The sequence below is a fragment of the Protomyctophum parallelum genome (genome assembly GCF_964188405.1).
Source record: "Protomyctophum parallelum genome assembly, chromosome: 13".
Taxonomy (NCBI): domain Eukaryota; kingdom Metazoa; phylum Chordata; class Actinopteri; order Myctophiformes; family Myctophidae; genus Protomyctophum; species Protomyctophum parallelum.
The window spans coordinates 34922737-34941655 of NC_139708.1; the positions used below are offsets into that span (position 1 = coordinate 34922737).

General features: G+C 40.5%; 2 protein-coding genes across 3 annotated transcripts in view; both read left to right on the top strand.

Moving 5' to 3' along the window:
• ypel3 (yippee-like 3) overlaps positions 1-4863 on the top strand; it is a 6700-nt gene extending 1837 nt beyond the window's left edge. For both annotated transcript variants that reach the window (XM_083779938.1, XM_083779937.1), the window contains exons 3-5: positions 1003-1046; positions 2821-2929; positions 3220-4863. In XM_083779938.1, the coding sequence (XP_083636064.1) occupies positions 1003-1046; positions 2821-2929; positions 3220-3309 (243 nt within the window). In that variant the 3' untranslated portion in view covers positions 3310-4863. The remainder of the gene's footprint in view (positions 1-1002; positions 1047-2820; positions 2930-3219) is intronic.
• Positions 4864-10399: 5536 nt separating this feature from the next.
• On the top strand, positions 10400-18509 carry atp6v0ca (ATPase H+ transporting V0 subunit ca). The gene is made up of 3 exons (XM_083779899.1): positions 10400-10668; positions 15291-15474; positions 17139-18509. Exons 1-3 carry the CDS (start codon positions 10593-10595, stop codon positions 17341-17343), a joined length of 465 nt encoding a protein of 154 aa, XP_083636025.1. The 5' UTR covers positions 10400-10592; the 3' UTR covers positions 17344-18509.
• Positions 18510-18919: the final 410 nt, after the last annotated feature.

The window sequence follows — 18919 nt, forward strand, 5'->3', positions numbered from 1 at the left end:
TTCTGCTTTTAATTAGCGTTCGAATTGGAATATTCACTGAACATAAACATCTCTTTACTACTCGCTACACCTGACGATTCCCTCCGCAGTGCATGATGTTATAAGTGAAGTCGCATCTCCCCGCAGAGCGCACTTGGCTGTAGAGACCATTGCAGACCAATACTCTGTTGAGACTGTTATTTTTCCAGGAGGACTAATCATTGACAATGATTCATTGTAGCTCATGTTTTCATGGGTGCATAGACCTCATATCATCTACACTAAAGTACAAGCTTGCGGCGTGTGAGCTTGTAGATCGACTGGCCTACTTTAGTCATAGTACATTATTTATTTTGATTATAGTACCGGCCATTGCCAGTCATTTCTTATATCTGCATATCTGCAATGTTTTTGTTTACAAACCCTAATGTTCCAACGTCCAATGCCAAACGCAATTAAATCATGAATTCCAATAATTTCGACAATTAATCGCCAAGTAAAATGTTATTATCGTGACAGCCCAATGTGTAAAATGTGTAGAAAACATACTGGGAAGTGATTTAGTAAAGTCTAAAAAAACAAATAAACAAAAAAGAAAATCTTTTTTTTTTTTTTTAATTTGTAGAAACTGGGGACCCCCCCCAAATAATCATATTTGAACTGGGGACCCCAAAAATAATCATATTTAAACTGGGCACCCCCCACCCTGACAGAGCTTGTAGAATGTCTATTTTCACATTTTTTTCCTTTTAGGTAATATTTGACAATTGCTTATATTTTGATTACTTAGTTTAACGTTCCTATTTTCCTTTTTTGTTTATTTTAGATTTATTGAAAGGGTCTCAAGTAACTTATGTTGTATGTTGGTTTGTTTACTGTTGAGTGAGAAAACAATCATTTAATTCAATCAAATAATTTGGGGACACGCCTGGGGCTAAGAACACTAACGGAACATTAAATGCTTATCAGCTGGGTGATTGTTGATCACTTGAATTGATTTCCACTATCATCCTTGTCCTGCAGTCTTTCCAGGGCAGCCAAGGCCGGGCCTACCTCTTCAACTCTGTGTGAGTAACGTTATACACTACATGCCATGGTTATACTTGTGTGTGTGTGTGTGTGTGTGTGTGTGTGTGTGTGTGTGTGTGTGTGTGTGTGTGTGTTCGTTCGTGTTCCAATCTAATGCAAATGGAAAAGAAAGTTCTGTAGTGTGTGAACTGTGAATGCAACCAGGTCCTTTACTAGTACAAAGTCTATACATTTATGTAAAGACACATACAGACCTATTGTATGTAACTTTACCTGATGCTGTGGTATAATAAATAAATAAAACGCACGCCGATTTTGCTTTACCCATTAAACCAGGAAAGCATCTGTGTCATTTTAGATTTTAACCACTTGAACTATTATTGTATACTTTGGCTATTTAAAATACCAAAAGCTCCCAATCAGAACGTAGGGTCGAATCCCAATCCAATGAACGCAGGTTAGGATCCCTGAACAGTACATGTCAGCTGGTCTGATCCATCCATATTGCGGGTAGTACACAAAATAAATCACATTCTTTTGTGTAACGTTTGTAACGTATTTAGCAGCTTTAGGTGCTAGTTACTTTGTGGATTTAGTTTATTACAACACTCATATTGACCACATAAGCCCTATTTTTATGCCGATTCAGACAGAATAGTGAGAGAGAAAAACAGCTCATCTGAGGTGCTGGAGCTAAAAATATACCAACCACAAAATAAACAAATCGATAAGTCACCGCTGTTCTCTGAGAATAAATCCCTGGTACCAGCACCATGTTTACACAAACCACAATGGACCGTACATACAGTACATCATTGGTTCTCAAACCTATTACTTTCACCTGCATGCACACCAACCCACAGTTTGGTGTGCAGGCTATTGAGTGTACAAATGGACCCGTTAAGGGCCCATTTCACATTTTAATTTCCATTTGCACACTCGCGAAGTTGCAGACCTGTCAGGATCCATTGTGTTACTATCAATAATTTAGCTGGGGACCCTCAGGAGAACCCCATGGGTTTATGGGTCCCTACATTTTTTGTTTCCTACACGTTGTTTTTAATTATTATTTCAAAACATGTAAGAAATACTGCAATAGACTATGGATAAACACTTATGTAGCAACAGCCAAAAACGAAACATTCTTAAAACGGGTCTTAAATTGTAAACATTTAGACTGATGTTGCAGTACTGGCCATTTCAGTCTCTGCGGTGGCACCTTGACTGAAGTGACGGAATCCCTACAAAAACTTGTCTTGAGCTGTGGGCTGTTCTTCAAAGGCAATTGAGAGTGAGACACTGCAGGAAAGTCATTTCTATATTGGTACTTTGATTCTCAGAAAGTGCCAGGTTGGCATTCTTCATTATAAGCTGTGCATTGTTAGCTCTAAGATAACTGGGTCACTTTTGGGTAATGAACCTATGTGTGCGAATCAAACATGTTCCTTGACGTGAACATGTTTGAGAACCCCTAGCCTAGGTGGTTTGACTGAGAGTCTGAGACAGAGGTAGTTTTTGTCTTTTTGAAGTGCCGTGTTGTGTTTGTGTCCGGGTAGCTAAGTCGGTAGAGCTCTCACCTGTGGACCACAAAGTTGTTGGTTCGGGCATTGCAGCGCCAACGCAGTGTTAGAGTAGCATGGCTTGGGTGCGGTCGTGGGCACTGATGGTAGGTGTGGCGCTCCACCTCAGAAATACATCTGTGGTCTAGCACAGTGTAACAGGGATGGACTCGAGCGGTATCGGCTGATCCCAACAATAAGCCTCTCCGACTGACTTACTGTACTTACGTACGTGTGTTGTGATTGGTTTCAGAGTGAATGTGGGCTGTGGTCCCGCAGAGGAGAGGCTGCTGCTCACCGGACTCCATGCTGTGGCTGACATCTACTGCGAAAACTGTCACACTACACTGGGCTGGAAATATGTAAGCACACACACACACACACACACACACACACACACACACACACACACACACAAAACACAGACAAATTCATCTGGGGATCCTTGACATGAAAAAATGTGGGAACCACTAGTTTAAAAAACATTAGGAAGCAAGCCCAAATTCAGTAATTAAAATCAAGCCCAAAATCACTTAAAATCGCTTATTATAAGCCGACATGGCAACACCGACGAAATACATACAGTACAACATTTTGAGAAGCACTGGCTGTATCTGAAACAGTATCTCTCTCTCTCTCTTCCACTCTCAAGGAACAAGCATTTGAACTGAGTCAGAAGTACAAGGAAGGGAAGTTCATCATTGAGCTGTCCCACATGATAAAAGACAATGGATGGGACTGAGGGAGGAACCCGTCAACTTTTATTCATGACCCCCTTTCAGACGTCCATCCCGTTGGCCTCAGAGGGTTCCCGCGTAGCCTCCTCATCTCGCATACGAGCCATAGCTATGCAACCCTTCCACTTCATACAGCTTTGCCAAGAATAGCATGAGACGCCTCCTCTTTTGATCCTCTCCATATGCGTTTTATTTTCCCCACAACTACGAGAGCACATTGCTTCCATCGAGATATCCCAATTCTTTAGTTTTCGCTTGGACATGGGAGTGAGCGAGTGTGGGGTTTGCGTGTGTGTGCTTGTGTGTGTGGTTGTGTGGCCAACAGAATAGGAGAAGTAGACGCGGGCAGGTATTGCATGTTGGGGTTGTCACAGTCTACGCATGTGTTGTTTGATTGGTAGCGAACTATCAACAACGGCAGAACCGTCTTCACTTAGTGGGAGAGTTCATCAGCAGTTTCGCTTCGAAAGAACCGACCTTACTAAAAAACCAGATGCAAACCGTTCGGTTGTACTTTTATGAGTTTTATGCACATGTACATCCATGTAAGAGCATCACTGATTGGCCCAGAGTGAAATATTAAGGCTTGTGTGAGTCACTGACACAAGTTAATGGGGAATACTTGGTGCAATAAGAGGGATGTTTTTTTATTGTACATTTGACAGTTAACTTTTTTATTGTGAGATTAAGGCTTGGATTTCTATTCTGTTTGCATGACTGTGTTGTTTGATAGAAACTGCATATTTGCAATTCATGTCAGCGCTTTTTTCCGATCGAAAATACAGCATTTTTGTGGAACGACGCAGCCTTGCGGTATAAATTAGCCTCAACAGTGGTCCTTTTTTATCGTCCAAAGGCAATCAGGGTGTTGATTCATGATTTCATGTCAAAGACTGCAAATCTCTTCGCAAGAATACTTAAAAGTATGAGTAGAGTATGAGTGAGTGTATTCTGCCTGTGGGTATACATTTTAGGACATTGGTTCCCAGACCAATGTTTGTGGGTCGCGAGTTTTTTCGTTTCTTTTTTTTTTAATTATTTTTTATTTCAAATGATTTTGAAAATAATAAATAAAATAAAAATATTTTGAGTTATTCATACATATAAAAAGTGAAAATAGCCGATCTTCAAGCAATGTGTCGTGATCTTGTAGATGTGCTATTTTCACTAGTTTGGTTCCCGGGAGACGTCAAATTTCTCTTTTGGGTCTAAAAGGTTTGGGAACCACTGTTTGAGCGTATGTTTTAATTGGAGCGTGCGTGTGTATGCAGTGTGAGTGCGTGCTTGGATGTCGCTAGCTAGACTTCAGAAACATGTGTCTGGGGATCTAGTGTTTCCACTGTATAATTGGGATATCCACTTTTATCTTCATTGCTTTGAGGTCTTATAACATGTATATAACCTTACATTGAGCATCCCACGTGGACACAGTACTCAATCATGTTAGATTCAAATGTAATATTATAAATGAATGACGTAGCATATTTATGGCAATTTTAAGTCTGTCTTTCATTAAAGTGTATTAACCTGAATTCTCTCATTAAAGTACAGTATGTGGTAAACATGTCTTGTCTTTTTGGAATTGTTTCATCTCTTAACATTAAAACCGGGAAAGCATCTGTGTAATTTTAGTTACAGTAGGCCTATAGTATACTTTGGCATATTATAGCATACTTTTTCTATTCAAAAATAGCAGATATACAAGCTCATGGAGTGTCACTTCATGTCGTGCTATGAGCTTGTAGATGTGTGCCATTTCTAAAAAATTGTGAAAATGAGTGCAAATCAAATATATATATATGTTATTATAAAGCAAACATTTTTAACTCACATATTTGCTTATAGGGGGTGGGGGGGTGGGTGGGTGGTGTCACTGGAAAAGTTTGAGAACCACCAATTTTGAGAACTTTAAGCACTGATTTAGAACCATACGTTTTTCAGAAAAAGTAGGATTTAGAGAAGGATTTGTAGAATCGGCCTGAGCTTGTGTCTGCATTTAAAAAAAAAACATACAGGTGAAATTGTTACTGATCTGATCTGTATGTGCGACCATGGTCTTTCTCTATAGACCGATTCCGTACCGGTTTCATGGTCGCAGCCTACGTATTTCCTGTAGGCGGACTCGACGTAGCTGCGGGGGTAAAACCCTCACCAGGCGCACATCTTCCACTACAGTGAACGGCAGAGTGACTGATGTTAGTTTGCCTCAAACTTTACTCCTTTACCTGCTTTTTTACTAACACTAACATTACAAAGATGCCCAGAACATCGAGATGAACCTGTGTAGTTTATGGCTGCTCCAACAGTAGTGGCAACATAACAAATAAAATAAAACGGAATGTCTAATATCCACCGCGATGGCTGAGACCAGAGCCATTGAGCAATGGTTGAGACAAAGCAGTGAAGGGTCCTGAAAGATACGTAATTTCCCAATACCCAATCTTTCTGTTTTATGAACACAAGGCTGCTGTATTTTATACCTCATACTAAGCATTTAAAGTATGAGGTATAAAGTACAGCAGCCTTGTGTTAATAAACAGAAAGATTTGGTATTGGGTAAGACTTGCGTTATGTATCTTTCACTGCTTTGTCTCAACCATTACTCAATGGCTCTGGTCTCCGCCACAGCGGTGGATATTAGACATTCCGTTTTTTTTTTTTTTTTATGTTGCCACTACTGTTGGAGCAGCCATAAACTACACAGGTTCATCTCGATGTTCTGGGCATCTTTGTAATGTTAGTGTTAGTAAAAAAGCAGGTAAAGGAGTAAAGTTTGAGGCAAACTAACATCAGTCACTCTGCCGTTCACTGTAGTGGAAGAGGTGCGCCTGGTGAGGGTTTTACTCCCGCAGCTATGTCGAGTCCGCCTACAGGAAATACGTAGGCTGCGACCATGAAACCGGTACGGAATCGGTCTATACACAACCCTGATAAACACAGTGGACAATTAGCCAGCAGATGGTGCTGTGGGGAGGCCAGTGCTAAACTGTTCCATCATATCAGACAGTGGTTGTCCATGCACTTTAAGATTATTTCAAATAAATGTATCAGTGGCATTTGTTATATATATATATATATTACAACCATAATAACAACCCATCTGCAGATCTACTCACACATGTAGCCAACTGTGAATTAAACTACTATGTTTTGGATAAGAGTGTTTGTAGTTTGCTTTAAAGACTAGCAGAGATGGAGATTTTTTCAGTCTAAAATCAACAGCATTCCAAAGAGTAGACCCTCTATATCCTATTGAGAACTGCCTATGGGAAGTACAACAATAAGGTATGTGCAGGTCCTTGGATTGACGTGTGGCATATGAATGAATATTTGATTTAAAAGAAAATAAACAATTAAAACCATTTGGAAGATTTTGATAGTCATAAATGCATTTGTACACAAATATACATATCTGTAAAGAATTTACCTCAGAGACAGACAAAATGTTTAATTTCTTGAAAAGAGGAGCAGATCTGATCGATCTGAGGAGGTTTCTAATCTAACAAATCTTTTTTGAAGTAAAATATTTTGTTGAAGATGAGATGAATGAGTGCTACCCCATATTATATTACAATAGGATATGTAATAGGATTCATGCATCCTGGTCATAGATCAAAGAGATGGGTATAAAATTATTTTTTACAATTACAATTTACAATTTAGGCATTCAGCAGATGCTCTTAATCAAGCTAGAACAAAAAGCATGGCAATACAATACAACCCTTTATTGTAGGCAACTAGGCATACATATTTGGGGCATTTTAATGGCATGTTTTTGGTAATTTTCAAGCCTTTTGTATTTTATACAGACAGTGGAGACGGACCGCTTTTACCTGGTATTTTCTATTTTAATGGAGTATTCCCCATTTTCACTACTCTTACTTCTACTCCACTACATCTCAAAGGCAAATATTATACTTTTACTCCACTACAATTATTTGAATATTTTATAGTTACTATACTTACTTAGGTCGATTTTAATTATTATCACATAACATACCACTTCAGCCCAATTTCAGCCATTTGAAAATAGCCGATCGTGATTCATGACCTAAGCGTGTATAGATCTTCTATTTTCAAAATATTTTTAAACATATTATACATTTGAAAACTTCTGCATAACGAGTATTTTCTATTTTTTTTGTACATTAAGCACATTTTCATACCAATACTTTTATCGCTTAAGTAAAAAAAAAGAAAGAAAAAGGGAGTACTTTTTCCCCACACCACTGGGAACAAGTCATGTGAATGAGCTCAGAGCGAATAGTTGTGGGATTCTGACACAGATTGCACTGGGGAGTTGTGTGTTCAGTGTTGGTGCAGTGCATGTGAGTGGGGGGGCTAGTCGGGGTGCATGACAGTCATGTGGAGAATGTGGAAAAATCAATGTATATGCACAGTACGCAGATATAACTGAAATGCTGTGCATTCTATAAGAAACAGTGTGTAAAGTAACTAAGTACATGTTCTCAAATACTGTACTTAAGATAAATATTGTACTTTTATTCCACAACATTTATTTGAAAACTTATGCTACTAGTTACTGTTACTTTATTACAAAACATACGCTAACCACTTCAGCACTACATACTTTAAACATATACTCTAACCACTTCAGCACTGCGTACTTCGGTTATTTGCAAATAGCCGATCTAGAAGCTGCTATATGCTATTTTAATTTTGAAAACTTGTGAAATGGTACATTCTGAGTAATGAGTACTTTTACTTCTGGTACTTTGATGCCAACACTTATGTACTTTTACGCAAGTAATTTTCCAATATCTGACTTTTACTTGTAAAAGAGTATTTCTACTCTTTTACAAGGGCTCAAGGCTAGAGTGGCTGGATGGTAACCGCAAGGACACTAACCAATACTGAATCAACTGCCTCTTGGACTAATTAAGTGAAGTGAATGCAAATTGACAGAGGTAAACATGATAGAGCTTTTAAAACATTAACACCTTTGATAAGGTATTAAGGATATACCACAATTGATTTATAAATCAAATGTATATTGGTTTACAAATAAATAATGAAATTCTGTAGAGATATAAGCTTCACATTTTGGCCTTTCCCCAATCTTATACCATGAAAAAAGAAATATCACATAAATATTAGGCGTAACTCCAAGCAACCTCTGTTGAAGACCACTGGCCTACATTATTTCCTGGTAAATGTCATCATATGATTTTGGCATGATGATCTGCTGAAGACAATGAGTCTGCTCATAAAATAATCTTATTATTATGACATTCTGATTTTATGGGCCAGAAACACAGCGTTTGGCCTACAGTAGGTGTAGGCCAAAGGCATGTAGGCTACCTCCAGGAACGTCTAGATCAGGGATCTTCATAGCCCCAATTTGAAACACTATATTGTTATAATGGGAATCCAATATAAACAAATCTAGTGTTACAAATTGTGGCTAGGATCTTCAATGTTTTTCATCACAAGGACCCGGGTGAGGGAGATGAAGCAGGGACCCCCACTGTATTACATTGTGTTGCAGATTAAACCTTTTCATAGATTTCATTTCATACATCTCTTCATAGACTTGTTTGTTTGACTAGCACTGTCAAGTGTTGTGTTGAATGTTAATGTCACTGCATTCTTAGACATTTAACCACTTAAACAGTCAATACTTACTTAAACTTGACCTTTCACTCTGTACTTGGTCTGTTCTTCTTTCCCTCTGTACACCACACTTTGCAGAAAATAGCCGATCTACAAGCTCCCAAAGCCTATAGTTGCCCTGTGAGCTATTTTAAGTTATTCTCAGAATAGGCCAGTGGCAATCTGAGAATCCCATCATCAAATATTCGGGAAAACAGCGGCCCCTCTGACTTGAGAGACTAGGTCAGTGCTAGAATCAGTGGTGACAAATGCTTACAGAATGACTAAAATATGTATTTTCATTTCTCATCTTCTGCAGACATGATTTTGAACTTCTAAATGTCATAGAGAGAGAAGTGAGCTGAAATGACAAAATACAGTATTATTATTTTTATAATAAATGCTATTTATAAATAACACACTTTATATTTGACACACACACACACACACACACACACACACACACACACACACACACACACACGCGCGCGCGCGCGCGCACACAATTCAATTCAATTCAAAGGGCTTTATTGGCATGAGAAAACATACGTTTACATTGCCAAAGCAGAAAGAACAGTACAACAATACAGCAATACAATCAAAACAAAAACAAAAATTATGTACTTTGTCAGATTCTTCAATAGATCAACTTCTATGTTCAAGATCACTCGATGCAGGTATAGTGCAGGCATATACACAATGATTAGTCTTTACGGTGGTTGTGTTCCATTTGATATCCTTCTCCTATCACAGCAACTCACAAATCTTGCTGCTGTGTTTGCACATTGTTGTACTTCGCCTAGCAGATATGGGAGTTTTTTGTCATTGGTCATGTTTTCAAAATCTCCGTGTGTGGTTGTAATCTGTGGGAAGTATGTGTCTCTGATGTCTTGGTACAATGGACAGATGGTTAGGAAGTGTAGCTCGGTTTCCACTTCATTTAGTGTGCAGTGGGTGCATAGTCTGTCTTCTCTCGGGATACAGGTCTGCCTATGACGGCCTTTCTCGATCGCGAGACTGTGCTCACTGAGTCTGTACCTAGTTAAGATTTTTCTTTGTTTTGGGTCGGTCACAGTGCTCAGGTATTCTGCCACTGTGTATTCTCTGTTTAGGGCCAGATAGCACACACTGAAGTTGTTACTAAGTATTAACAATGAAACATTGAAACTGCAGGCAGTGAGTGGACTTGCAGCAGAACATACCACAACAAGCACAACACATAATGTACACAATTCTTCATTTGGAAAATAACCCCGCTGATTTATGTGATGATACCCCAAAATGAACTCGCCGACAAGAATTGATAATTATAAGATGATAATTCGAATACAATAAATACAAAAGGCACAAAAACAAGAGCACCCCCTCCCTCCCCATGCCCCCCCCCCTGTCAACAGAATGGACGCTTCCAAGACGTGAGTCACGTGACTTTTTCCATTTCGCCATTTTCCTCTGCTGCTGCACCGGCGTTCTTGTTGAAGAGGTTGTGTCTGACTGTCCTCTGCTCTGCTCTGATCACCACCAGCCTGCCCTGCTCACATACACACACACACACACACACACACACACACACATCCAACATCGGATCAACCATCTTCTGCAGCTCCAGACCAGAGCCCGTCCTCCTCCCACATAGGGGAAAAAGAAACAAGCAATCGATTCGAACCGTGCAAGAATGTCTTCATCCGAGAGCCCCGAATACTCCCCGTTCTTCGCCGTGATGGGTGCCTCTGCGGCCATGGTGTTCAGCGGTAATTATAATCATCAACCGTTAATTCCTCTTCTGTTTCTGGCCTTCCACTCTACATGGATGTGTATTATTAGTACGTGTATATTATACTACGCATATGTCTATAATACGTATCGGGAAAGCCTGGTAAAATGAATGAATAGTGATTCGTGAGACAGAGCAGGTTTCGGGGTGGGGGGGTGGTGGGGTGATGATGAAGATGGTGTGTGAGGTAAGCAGCTCACACACCTGTCAGTGAGTGTGCTAGAACAGTGCTTCCCAACATGGGAGTCGCGACACCCCAGGGGTCGCCAAATAATGGGCGGGTCGCCAGGTGATTTTCTGAATATCATGGTATTAGAGAAGAAGGAAGAAATCTTAAAAAAAAAAAGTGGTTTATAAAATAAATACAAATTTAATCATAATTTAATTTTCTGTTTTCTCAGTTTAATGATTCAGTTTAAGCAGAGCTCTTACTGCAATACGAATCATGTTTCATCAGTAGGCAAAACAATATGTAGAGATTGAGAAGATGAGAAAGTGTTGAGGAGGAGAGGCCATGCCGATTGGGGGTTGGGGGGCATGACGACGCTGCCATTGACGTCACGTCCAGCAAACGAGGCGCTTGTCAAAAAGAGCTGATCTACAAGCTCATGTCTCTCAGAGACAACCGTGCTAGCTAGCCTAGGTACGTCTGCTGATAATACCTACATAACGCAAAGCCTGAAGTAACAGCAGGCTGGGAGGAGCTGTGTGTGTGCACAAACAGATTGCAGTCTTTGTAGAACATGCAGTTACATGTAAGAAATTGATTTGGAAGATTTGTGTTGCAGCTTGTCTGTTTTGGTCCAGTTAACTGGTCTGGAAGCACAATGCATTGCTCGTATTGGTTGATATTTACTTTGAAATGCAATATCTATTCAGTAAAATCTGTTTTGGCAAAATGATCACTATTTTTAGCCAATATTATTTTATAATATTTGTTTGAACGTGATCCCGAGAAAACCTTTTGTGATTGATTCAATCAGTGTCAATCCGTGGAAGCTTTCCAAAAGAAAATATACCCATAGAATAAATAAAAGCTAGTAGCTAAATAGTTGGCAAAATGTTTAGTCAAATGTTACATATTTACTACATTTAAGTTGTTTTAACTAATATTTGTATCAGTGGCCTTAATCAGGTAATAAAAATGCACTGTTTAAAAGTAATCTGCGATTCTGCACCCAGAATCAGTTATTGTATGGAACAGGTTTAAGGTAAACCCTAATGTAAATTTGCAATATCGGAATTGATTGATTTTGGCATGCAAAATGGTGCAAAAAAAATGCTTCGGTTATCAGATATCGGCCAAAAGTATTAATATCGTGTCACTGTCACAATCACTGGCCATGCATACTGTTCCTATAGTTTGTAAAAACGTGTACGTCACCAAGAGGGGGGCGGCGTCTGAAAAGCTAGCGACGCCATATTTGTGGGATTTAAACTCTAGCCCACATGACTCAAAATAGAGTGACGGTGGTCTGTTTTTGTAAACATTGAGCTCGTTCCTGGCGACAACACAGTGAGCCAACACCAGAATGGAAAGAAAGAATCACACCCGTGTGAAGTGAGTGGTGCAATTCCGTGTGGGGTCCCCGGGGGTGGGTAGTTCCAGACTCCCAGGAACGAACGCGTCCAGGGTGCCGGGCCGGTTCCGAACTGCCGCCCCGTGTCCGAAAAGATTGAGAAATGACAGTCACTGTGTGCCGGTCCCTCTACTGTACCCTCTACTGTACTGTACTGTCACTGTACTGGCACACCCGAAATCATCATATATACAGTTAATATGTGTTTGTGTGTTAGGTTGAGCACAGGTGGTGAAAAACAACCATGCTGTTTTCATGCTCATACCCAGCCAGCCAGCCAGCCAGGCAGGCACCCACACACATAAGTCCGTAAGGGAGTGGCTTGCACCACTCAAAAAAACGCCCCCTCAAGGAGATTTTGGTACGCTCTATAACTCGATGGCAACAGAACAAGATTGCATAATGGCCCCTACAGACTGTAGGGGTTCATAAATTGTCGGCGAGTCATGAGATCGATCACACTACAGGAGTCTTTTTTTAAATCGACTGTCATATCTGTGTGGCTTTCACACTAAACGATTGATAGGCATCACACACTGCAAGAGGTCAAGATGCGATCCAGACCCGATACATATAGGCTACATAATTTGTTTTCATTCATTTTTAAATCTCACGCACGTGCGACCCACAGGTTAATATCAACTGGCGGCTTCACTTAATGCGGTCCGCATTAAGTGAAGGTCGCACGCAACATTGGGCTAATATAGCTACCAATTTGTACGACACAGGGATAAAGGTTATATATATTTTCATCTGATCATCTATCGATACAGTCGACAGACAGACTGTGTCCTGTGCTCTCATTGGCTGTAATACAGGCCTTCTCGGGACACGGTCGCAAACCAGTTTATACTGTATGATGTACAGTCGGTGAGAGCCAAATATCAAACCTGCTAAATATTCAGAAATGTTCGGGAAGGCGTCAGCGTGCGCTTTTATCGGCGCTTTTATCTTCTCGCAGAGCCTTTCACACAGCGAGCAAAACCTTGCTGATCAAAGCCCGACACATCAAAATATTCCCAAAAAACATGCAGTAATCCTGGTCTCTAAACTGGCCAGCTGGGGCGCCTGGTGGAGGGGAAAGGAACTGGTTGGAATCATAGACATGTAAAGACTTGATTTAACTGACATGACTGATTTTAACATTTTTGAAAATTTAATTTAATAAGAAAAACAAAAAACTGGGGGCACGGTGGCACAGTTGGTAGTGCTGTCGCCTCACAGCTAGAAGGTCCTGGGTTCGATTCCCGCTCGGGACGCTGTGGGTGCTGGCGGCGTGTTTCCTCCTCCGCGTCATCAGTGCCCATACCCGAAGGCGGGGTTGGCGAAAGGGCCTTTCTGTGTGGAGTTCATGCATGTTCTCCCCGTGTCCCCTAGGGTAGGTACCCTCACAAAAACATGCAGTAATCCAGGTCTCTAAACTACCTCCCCCTAGCCAGCTGGAGTGCCTGATGGAGGGGAAAGGAACTGGTTGGAATAACGTGTTCCTTCCACGCGCTACGTCCAACCAGGGAAACTCCCCCCTGTCAGGTGTAAAGGAGCAACTTGGACACTCAGGCATGAAGGAAGCATGAGTTCAAGTCCGTTGCTCTCCCCAGGTTGGCGGAGGGTGTGTAGAGCCCAGGATCACATTAGATAATTGACACAGGGGTGAAAATGGGTTACAAAATCGTGGGATAAAAATTAAATAAAAAAAATACTCTCACAGATTTTCAAATTGTTAGCTACTGCTAATTTCTGATCAATTGGCTCTGAACACGCAAATAGCATTTCATTGAACTTGCTCACTGCTCACCTCTGAATTCTTATCTTGACCTCTTAACCAAATAAATCCCATGTGGAATTTGTGATATGCATAATATGTTATATGTACATGCAAACACTACAAATTATCTGCATTAACTTGAGTATTTTCATTTGTGAAAATTGACATAAAATAAAGAGAAACTTTTGGCTGAAGAAAGTCATTGACACCGCAAGTGATTCACAGTAAAGTAAAGGGCACATTCAGAGTTATAAATGGAGAATCAATCAATACAAGTTTAAGGGTTTAGCAGACAGTCTCATGGGCTTTTCTTATTGTTCAATTAGACTGGGTTCGATTGGAAAAAATAACACAGCCAACGGCAATTTCAGAGTAAGTGTCATATAGAGAAGCATGCGTTTAAAACATTCTCACATGACCTCACATGATATCGATAGGCAGGCCACGCTTTGGAGCCTTGATATTGTGGCCTTGGTAACAAGACTTGGACATATTATAAAATGTAAGTGGAGCATAAACCCCTTGTTTTCAAGGGGGCTCCCGGGCACAATACATGGAATAGACACATTTAAACAAAAAAATAAACCATTGTACCATCTTCCCCAGACCAACAGTAGGAACTCAGTCACAAGCTCAGTCACAAGCTTGTAGTTCTATTATAATTTTTGAAAAATCTTTAATGTTGCAAATAAATATAAATTTGGGGTTCTTGACATGAAAATGTTTGAGAACCACTGTGATCCGGATACGTTGAGCAAATCGCAACATGCCTGATTTGATTCTGGTTGCATAATGTCGTGCATGATGTCCTTCCTCCTCTCTCTGCCTAATTGTCTTGTCTAATTCTCTAGTCTCTACAATAAATGAAGCAATAACTTCCCATAGATGATATACCGTAATTTCCGGACTATAAGGCGCACCTGAATATAAGCCGCACCAGCCAAATTTAGGGAAAATCCCAAATATGTACGTATACAAGCCACACCGGACTATAAGCCGCAGGTGGCCCCCTAGTGGCCGTTACGTTAGCTCAGAGCCTTAGATGGCTCTGCGTTAGCTGTAAAAATCCATAGATTAGCCGCACCGTTGTATAAGCCGCAGGGTTCAAAACTTCAAATCATGGGTAAAAAGTCGCGGCTTATAGTCCGGAAATTACGGTAAATCACGGGTGTTGATTTACATGTTTTAAAGCATTGAAACTCCTTGACTTGGTTGTATTCAAATGACATTCTCTACACATTCTTGTATTTCCAGCATTGGGGGCAGCATATGGAACAGCCAAGAGTGGCACGGGTATTGCTGCCATGTCTGTGATGCGACCAGAACTCATCATGAAGTCTATCATCCCTGTGGTCATGGCTGGTATCATCGCCATCTACGGGCTGGTGGTGGCGGTGCTCATAGCAAACAACATCTCAGAAAGACTCACCCTCTACAAGTAAGGTTGCATTCTTCTCACCTCTACTTCGGTAAACTTGATGTGATTGCGGGGTGGAGTTGCATCTTGCATATTTAATTTGCTGTGTTTGCGTTCACACTGTGCTGTCAACCACAGCAGGGAATTTGAATGTGTTCAATTCATATTCATTCAACTACACAGTGAAATCTAGGGTGTTACAATTATACATTGAGTAATAGTTAGGGCGTAATGTGAGGGTAACGTGAATGCAGTGTCGTTAGGGAGACGGGGACTGCGCCCGCACTCTTTTGGGCACATTGCGGAGGCACAGCGGAGAGGTGAGCGCAAAATTAATATTGTGCCGAATATAAGACTACTCTGATTATAAGACAACCCCCATTTTTCAAGACTCATTTGTAGAAAAAGAACATTGAATGTCAAATAGTCTAGTCCCCGATTATAATACGACCCTTTTTTCTAGGATATATATATATATAAAAAAAACTTATATTCTTATATTCAGGCCAATAGGGTACAATGCTTTATAATATGATTATGTACTACCATAGATGATCCGGTCATCATATAAAATTATGTTCAGTTTTTAGATCATGCTGAGCTATGTGTTTAATTTTAAATTAGGCTATTTATATTGGATCCCCACAGTCACAGCACTCCATGATTACGCACAGACAGGGAGACAGAATATTCAGTACACTGCAGTGTTTTTATGCGTTTCCAATTGATTGCAATTGATTAATGACCATTTCGATGAGGGTCTCCTAATTCGACCACGTCTATCCATTCTATTCTATTCTATCTTACTCACCGGCTTCAGTGTAGCAGTTTTGAACAGGGCAACGAGCCAACCACCAGCCTGAAATTTAGTTTTTTTCTTTGCATGGCTCTGTTGTTGAACACATACACAGCTTAGCGTCGGGAAAGTTACACGACTGACCCACCCAGGTGATGGCAACATGAAAACTCCTGTTGGACCTTGTTAATGTTGATTGTTGGATACCGTTTCTCCCTGTGTAATTTCCTCGTATTTCTAGTTTATTGAAAAAATGTCATGCACATTTGTCCAGTGGCCTACTGCAGGCCTTGTTGACTAGATTTAGAAGACATTTTGGAGCTCTTGCTACTGAAATGATCGATTATTTATATGGAGAAATCCCGTCATTGAATGTGTTGAATCCTGTCTGAGAACTGCCAATGTTCACTTTGAAAAGGAGAACGAGCATGTAACACTCCGAGCATGTAACACTCCAAGCGTCTAGTATGAGTAACAGTTATGTACAGGGCTGCAAATAACTGGAGCACCAGTGCGCCTGCATTGTTGATCAAAGGCTAGGAGGCGCTTTTGTGTACAAAGAGCTGGGCCGCTGGGACAGGAATTTACTTCCTAAGTATCCTGAAACAACATTCCGCATTACAGCCACTACCAGGCACTCGTCAAAATGTAGAAGCACTACAAATGTTTATCTACATCCTGTAAGTAGACTTAGAAATAAAACTTGTGTTGACTAATCATTACAAGTGGCTCTTATTTTGAAGAGGAAGTCAGTTTTGGTTGTAACCAAGCTGCCATGACAAGCCGTTCGGAGCGCTAGTCTAACCAAGTAAACAAGAACCACTCCAGCTGAGTGGGACAATTATTGTTTGCTGTGTGTTGATGAATAATCTGCTTTGTTTTCCAACAGGAGTTTCCTCCACCTCGGAGCTGGTCTGAGCGTGGGCCTCAGTGGTCTGGCAGCTGGATTTGCCATCGGCATTGTGGGCGACGCTGGCGTGAGGGGCACGGCCCAGCAGCCCCGGTTGTTCGTGGGTATGATCCTGATCCTCATCTTCGCCGAAGTCTTGGGACTGTACGGCCTCATCGTGGCCCTCATCCTCTCCACCAAATAAGCGCCCGACGATTCAGCGCCATCTCATCCATTCCACCTCAAAGCGGCAAGAACAAAATAGGAGACTTTCACCTAATTCTGTGACACCTGCATTTCTGACAGGATAGGATGGCCATAATGGTATGGTTGTTAAGTCGGCTCCTGATTTCTCAACAGATGTGGTCTTCCATATTGTTCAAAGCCATCCCGTTGTGTCAGGTGTTGTGTATGCAGAGGAGTGGGTGCGTGGAGATGTGTTACATGGGTTGTTTTGGGATGAAGTGTGGAACCGTCTCCATGATTGTCGTGTGATCTTAACCTGTACAGTGGTCCAGAGTTCCTTCCCCTCGTGTATGTAGTAACCCGTCTGTGCTGTGAGTGTGAATATCGGCGTTTACCCCCCCTGTCCACCCTTTTCCTTTCCCTATGTTTTTGTTGGTCATTTTTGGTTAATACTGTTACCGTCAGTAAGAAACTGACAAATGCACATTTTTATTTATTTAATTAGGTGGGTGGGCACCGTTTTCAAATCGTAATGGTGAGGAACAGTCGAGGCATAACTGTTTTTTGTTTTTGTTTTTTCACTATTTATGAAAACTGACGTTTTTGAATTGTTAATGAAAGTGTTTAAATTGAATATGGTTTACTGAATTCCCTATATACATACATAATATAAATATATATACATGATTTGTGTATAGTTAGATGAATTGCACTGTGGGTTATTGTTCAAAGTGCTTGGAGTTCCTCTGGATGTCACGTGTGGTATTTACAGGAGGGATGTCACTGACATCCAGATGTTGAAATAGGGTTTAAGTGTGTGTGTGTGTGTGTGTGTGTGTGTGACCTGAAAGTGTACAATGCGTGCAAGTGAATACGTGTTTAATATATGACATTCTCCAAAACACTAGTAGCGTTTACCTGTAGTGCTGCCGTCTTGATTTCGTTTTAAGTTGAGAGCTCACTGTTCAGCCATGCCTGTCAGATTTCCAAATAAATCTCAACCTACTCCAGAAGCTCAATGTTCTTAAGTTTTTATTTTAATGTGAAAAACAAATCCATTCCTGACAGTGAGTTCTGTTGGTGTGATCATGTACACAGACACAAAGGGTTGTGAGTTTGTAGACCAGCTATTTCCACAGATTTTGAGTATAAAATATAAAATATGGTGTAATTTGACCATAATACGAGACATTATTGTTTGTTCATACATTGATTTTTATTATTGGTCATTGTCAGTCATTTCTTTGTGTATTCAAGTTTTTTTGTCATATCTAGCCTAAAAGTCACAATTGAATCGTTAACCGCAATTATTTGTATGACAGTTAATCGTCAAGTAAAATGTCATAATCGTGACAGCTGTAGGTCAATGTACTGTATTGTCACATGCATGCTGTACACAGCTCCAGATATTTCCTGCTGGTTAATTGATTTGAAATGGAACTCTATGGTTACAAATCTGTTGCTGTTTTACTGACATCAATACTGCCTAATAGTATACTTAAAGTAAATGTGAAAGAATAAATTGACTTGTTACCACAACAAAATGTGTTTTCTCATAAAGACTTGTGACTAGAGCTAGGCTGATGCAAGTGCTA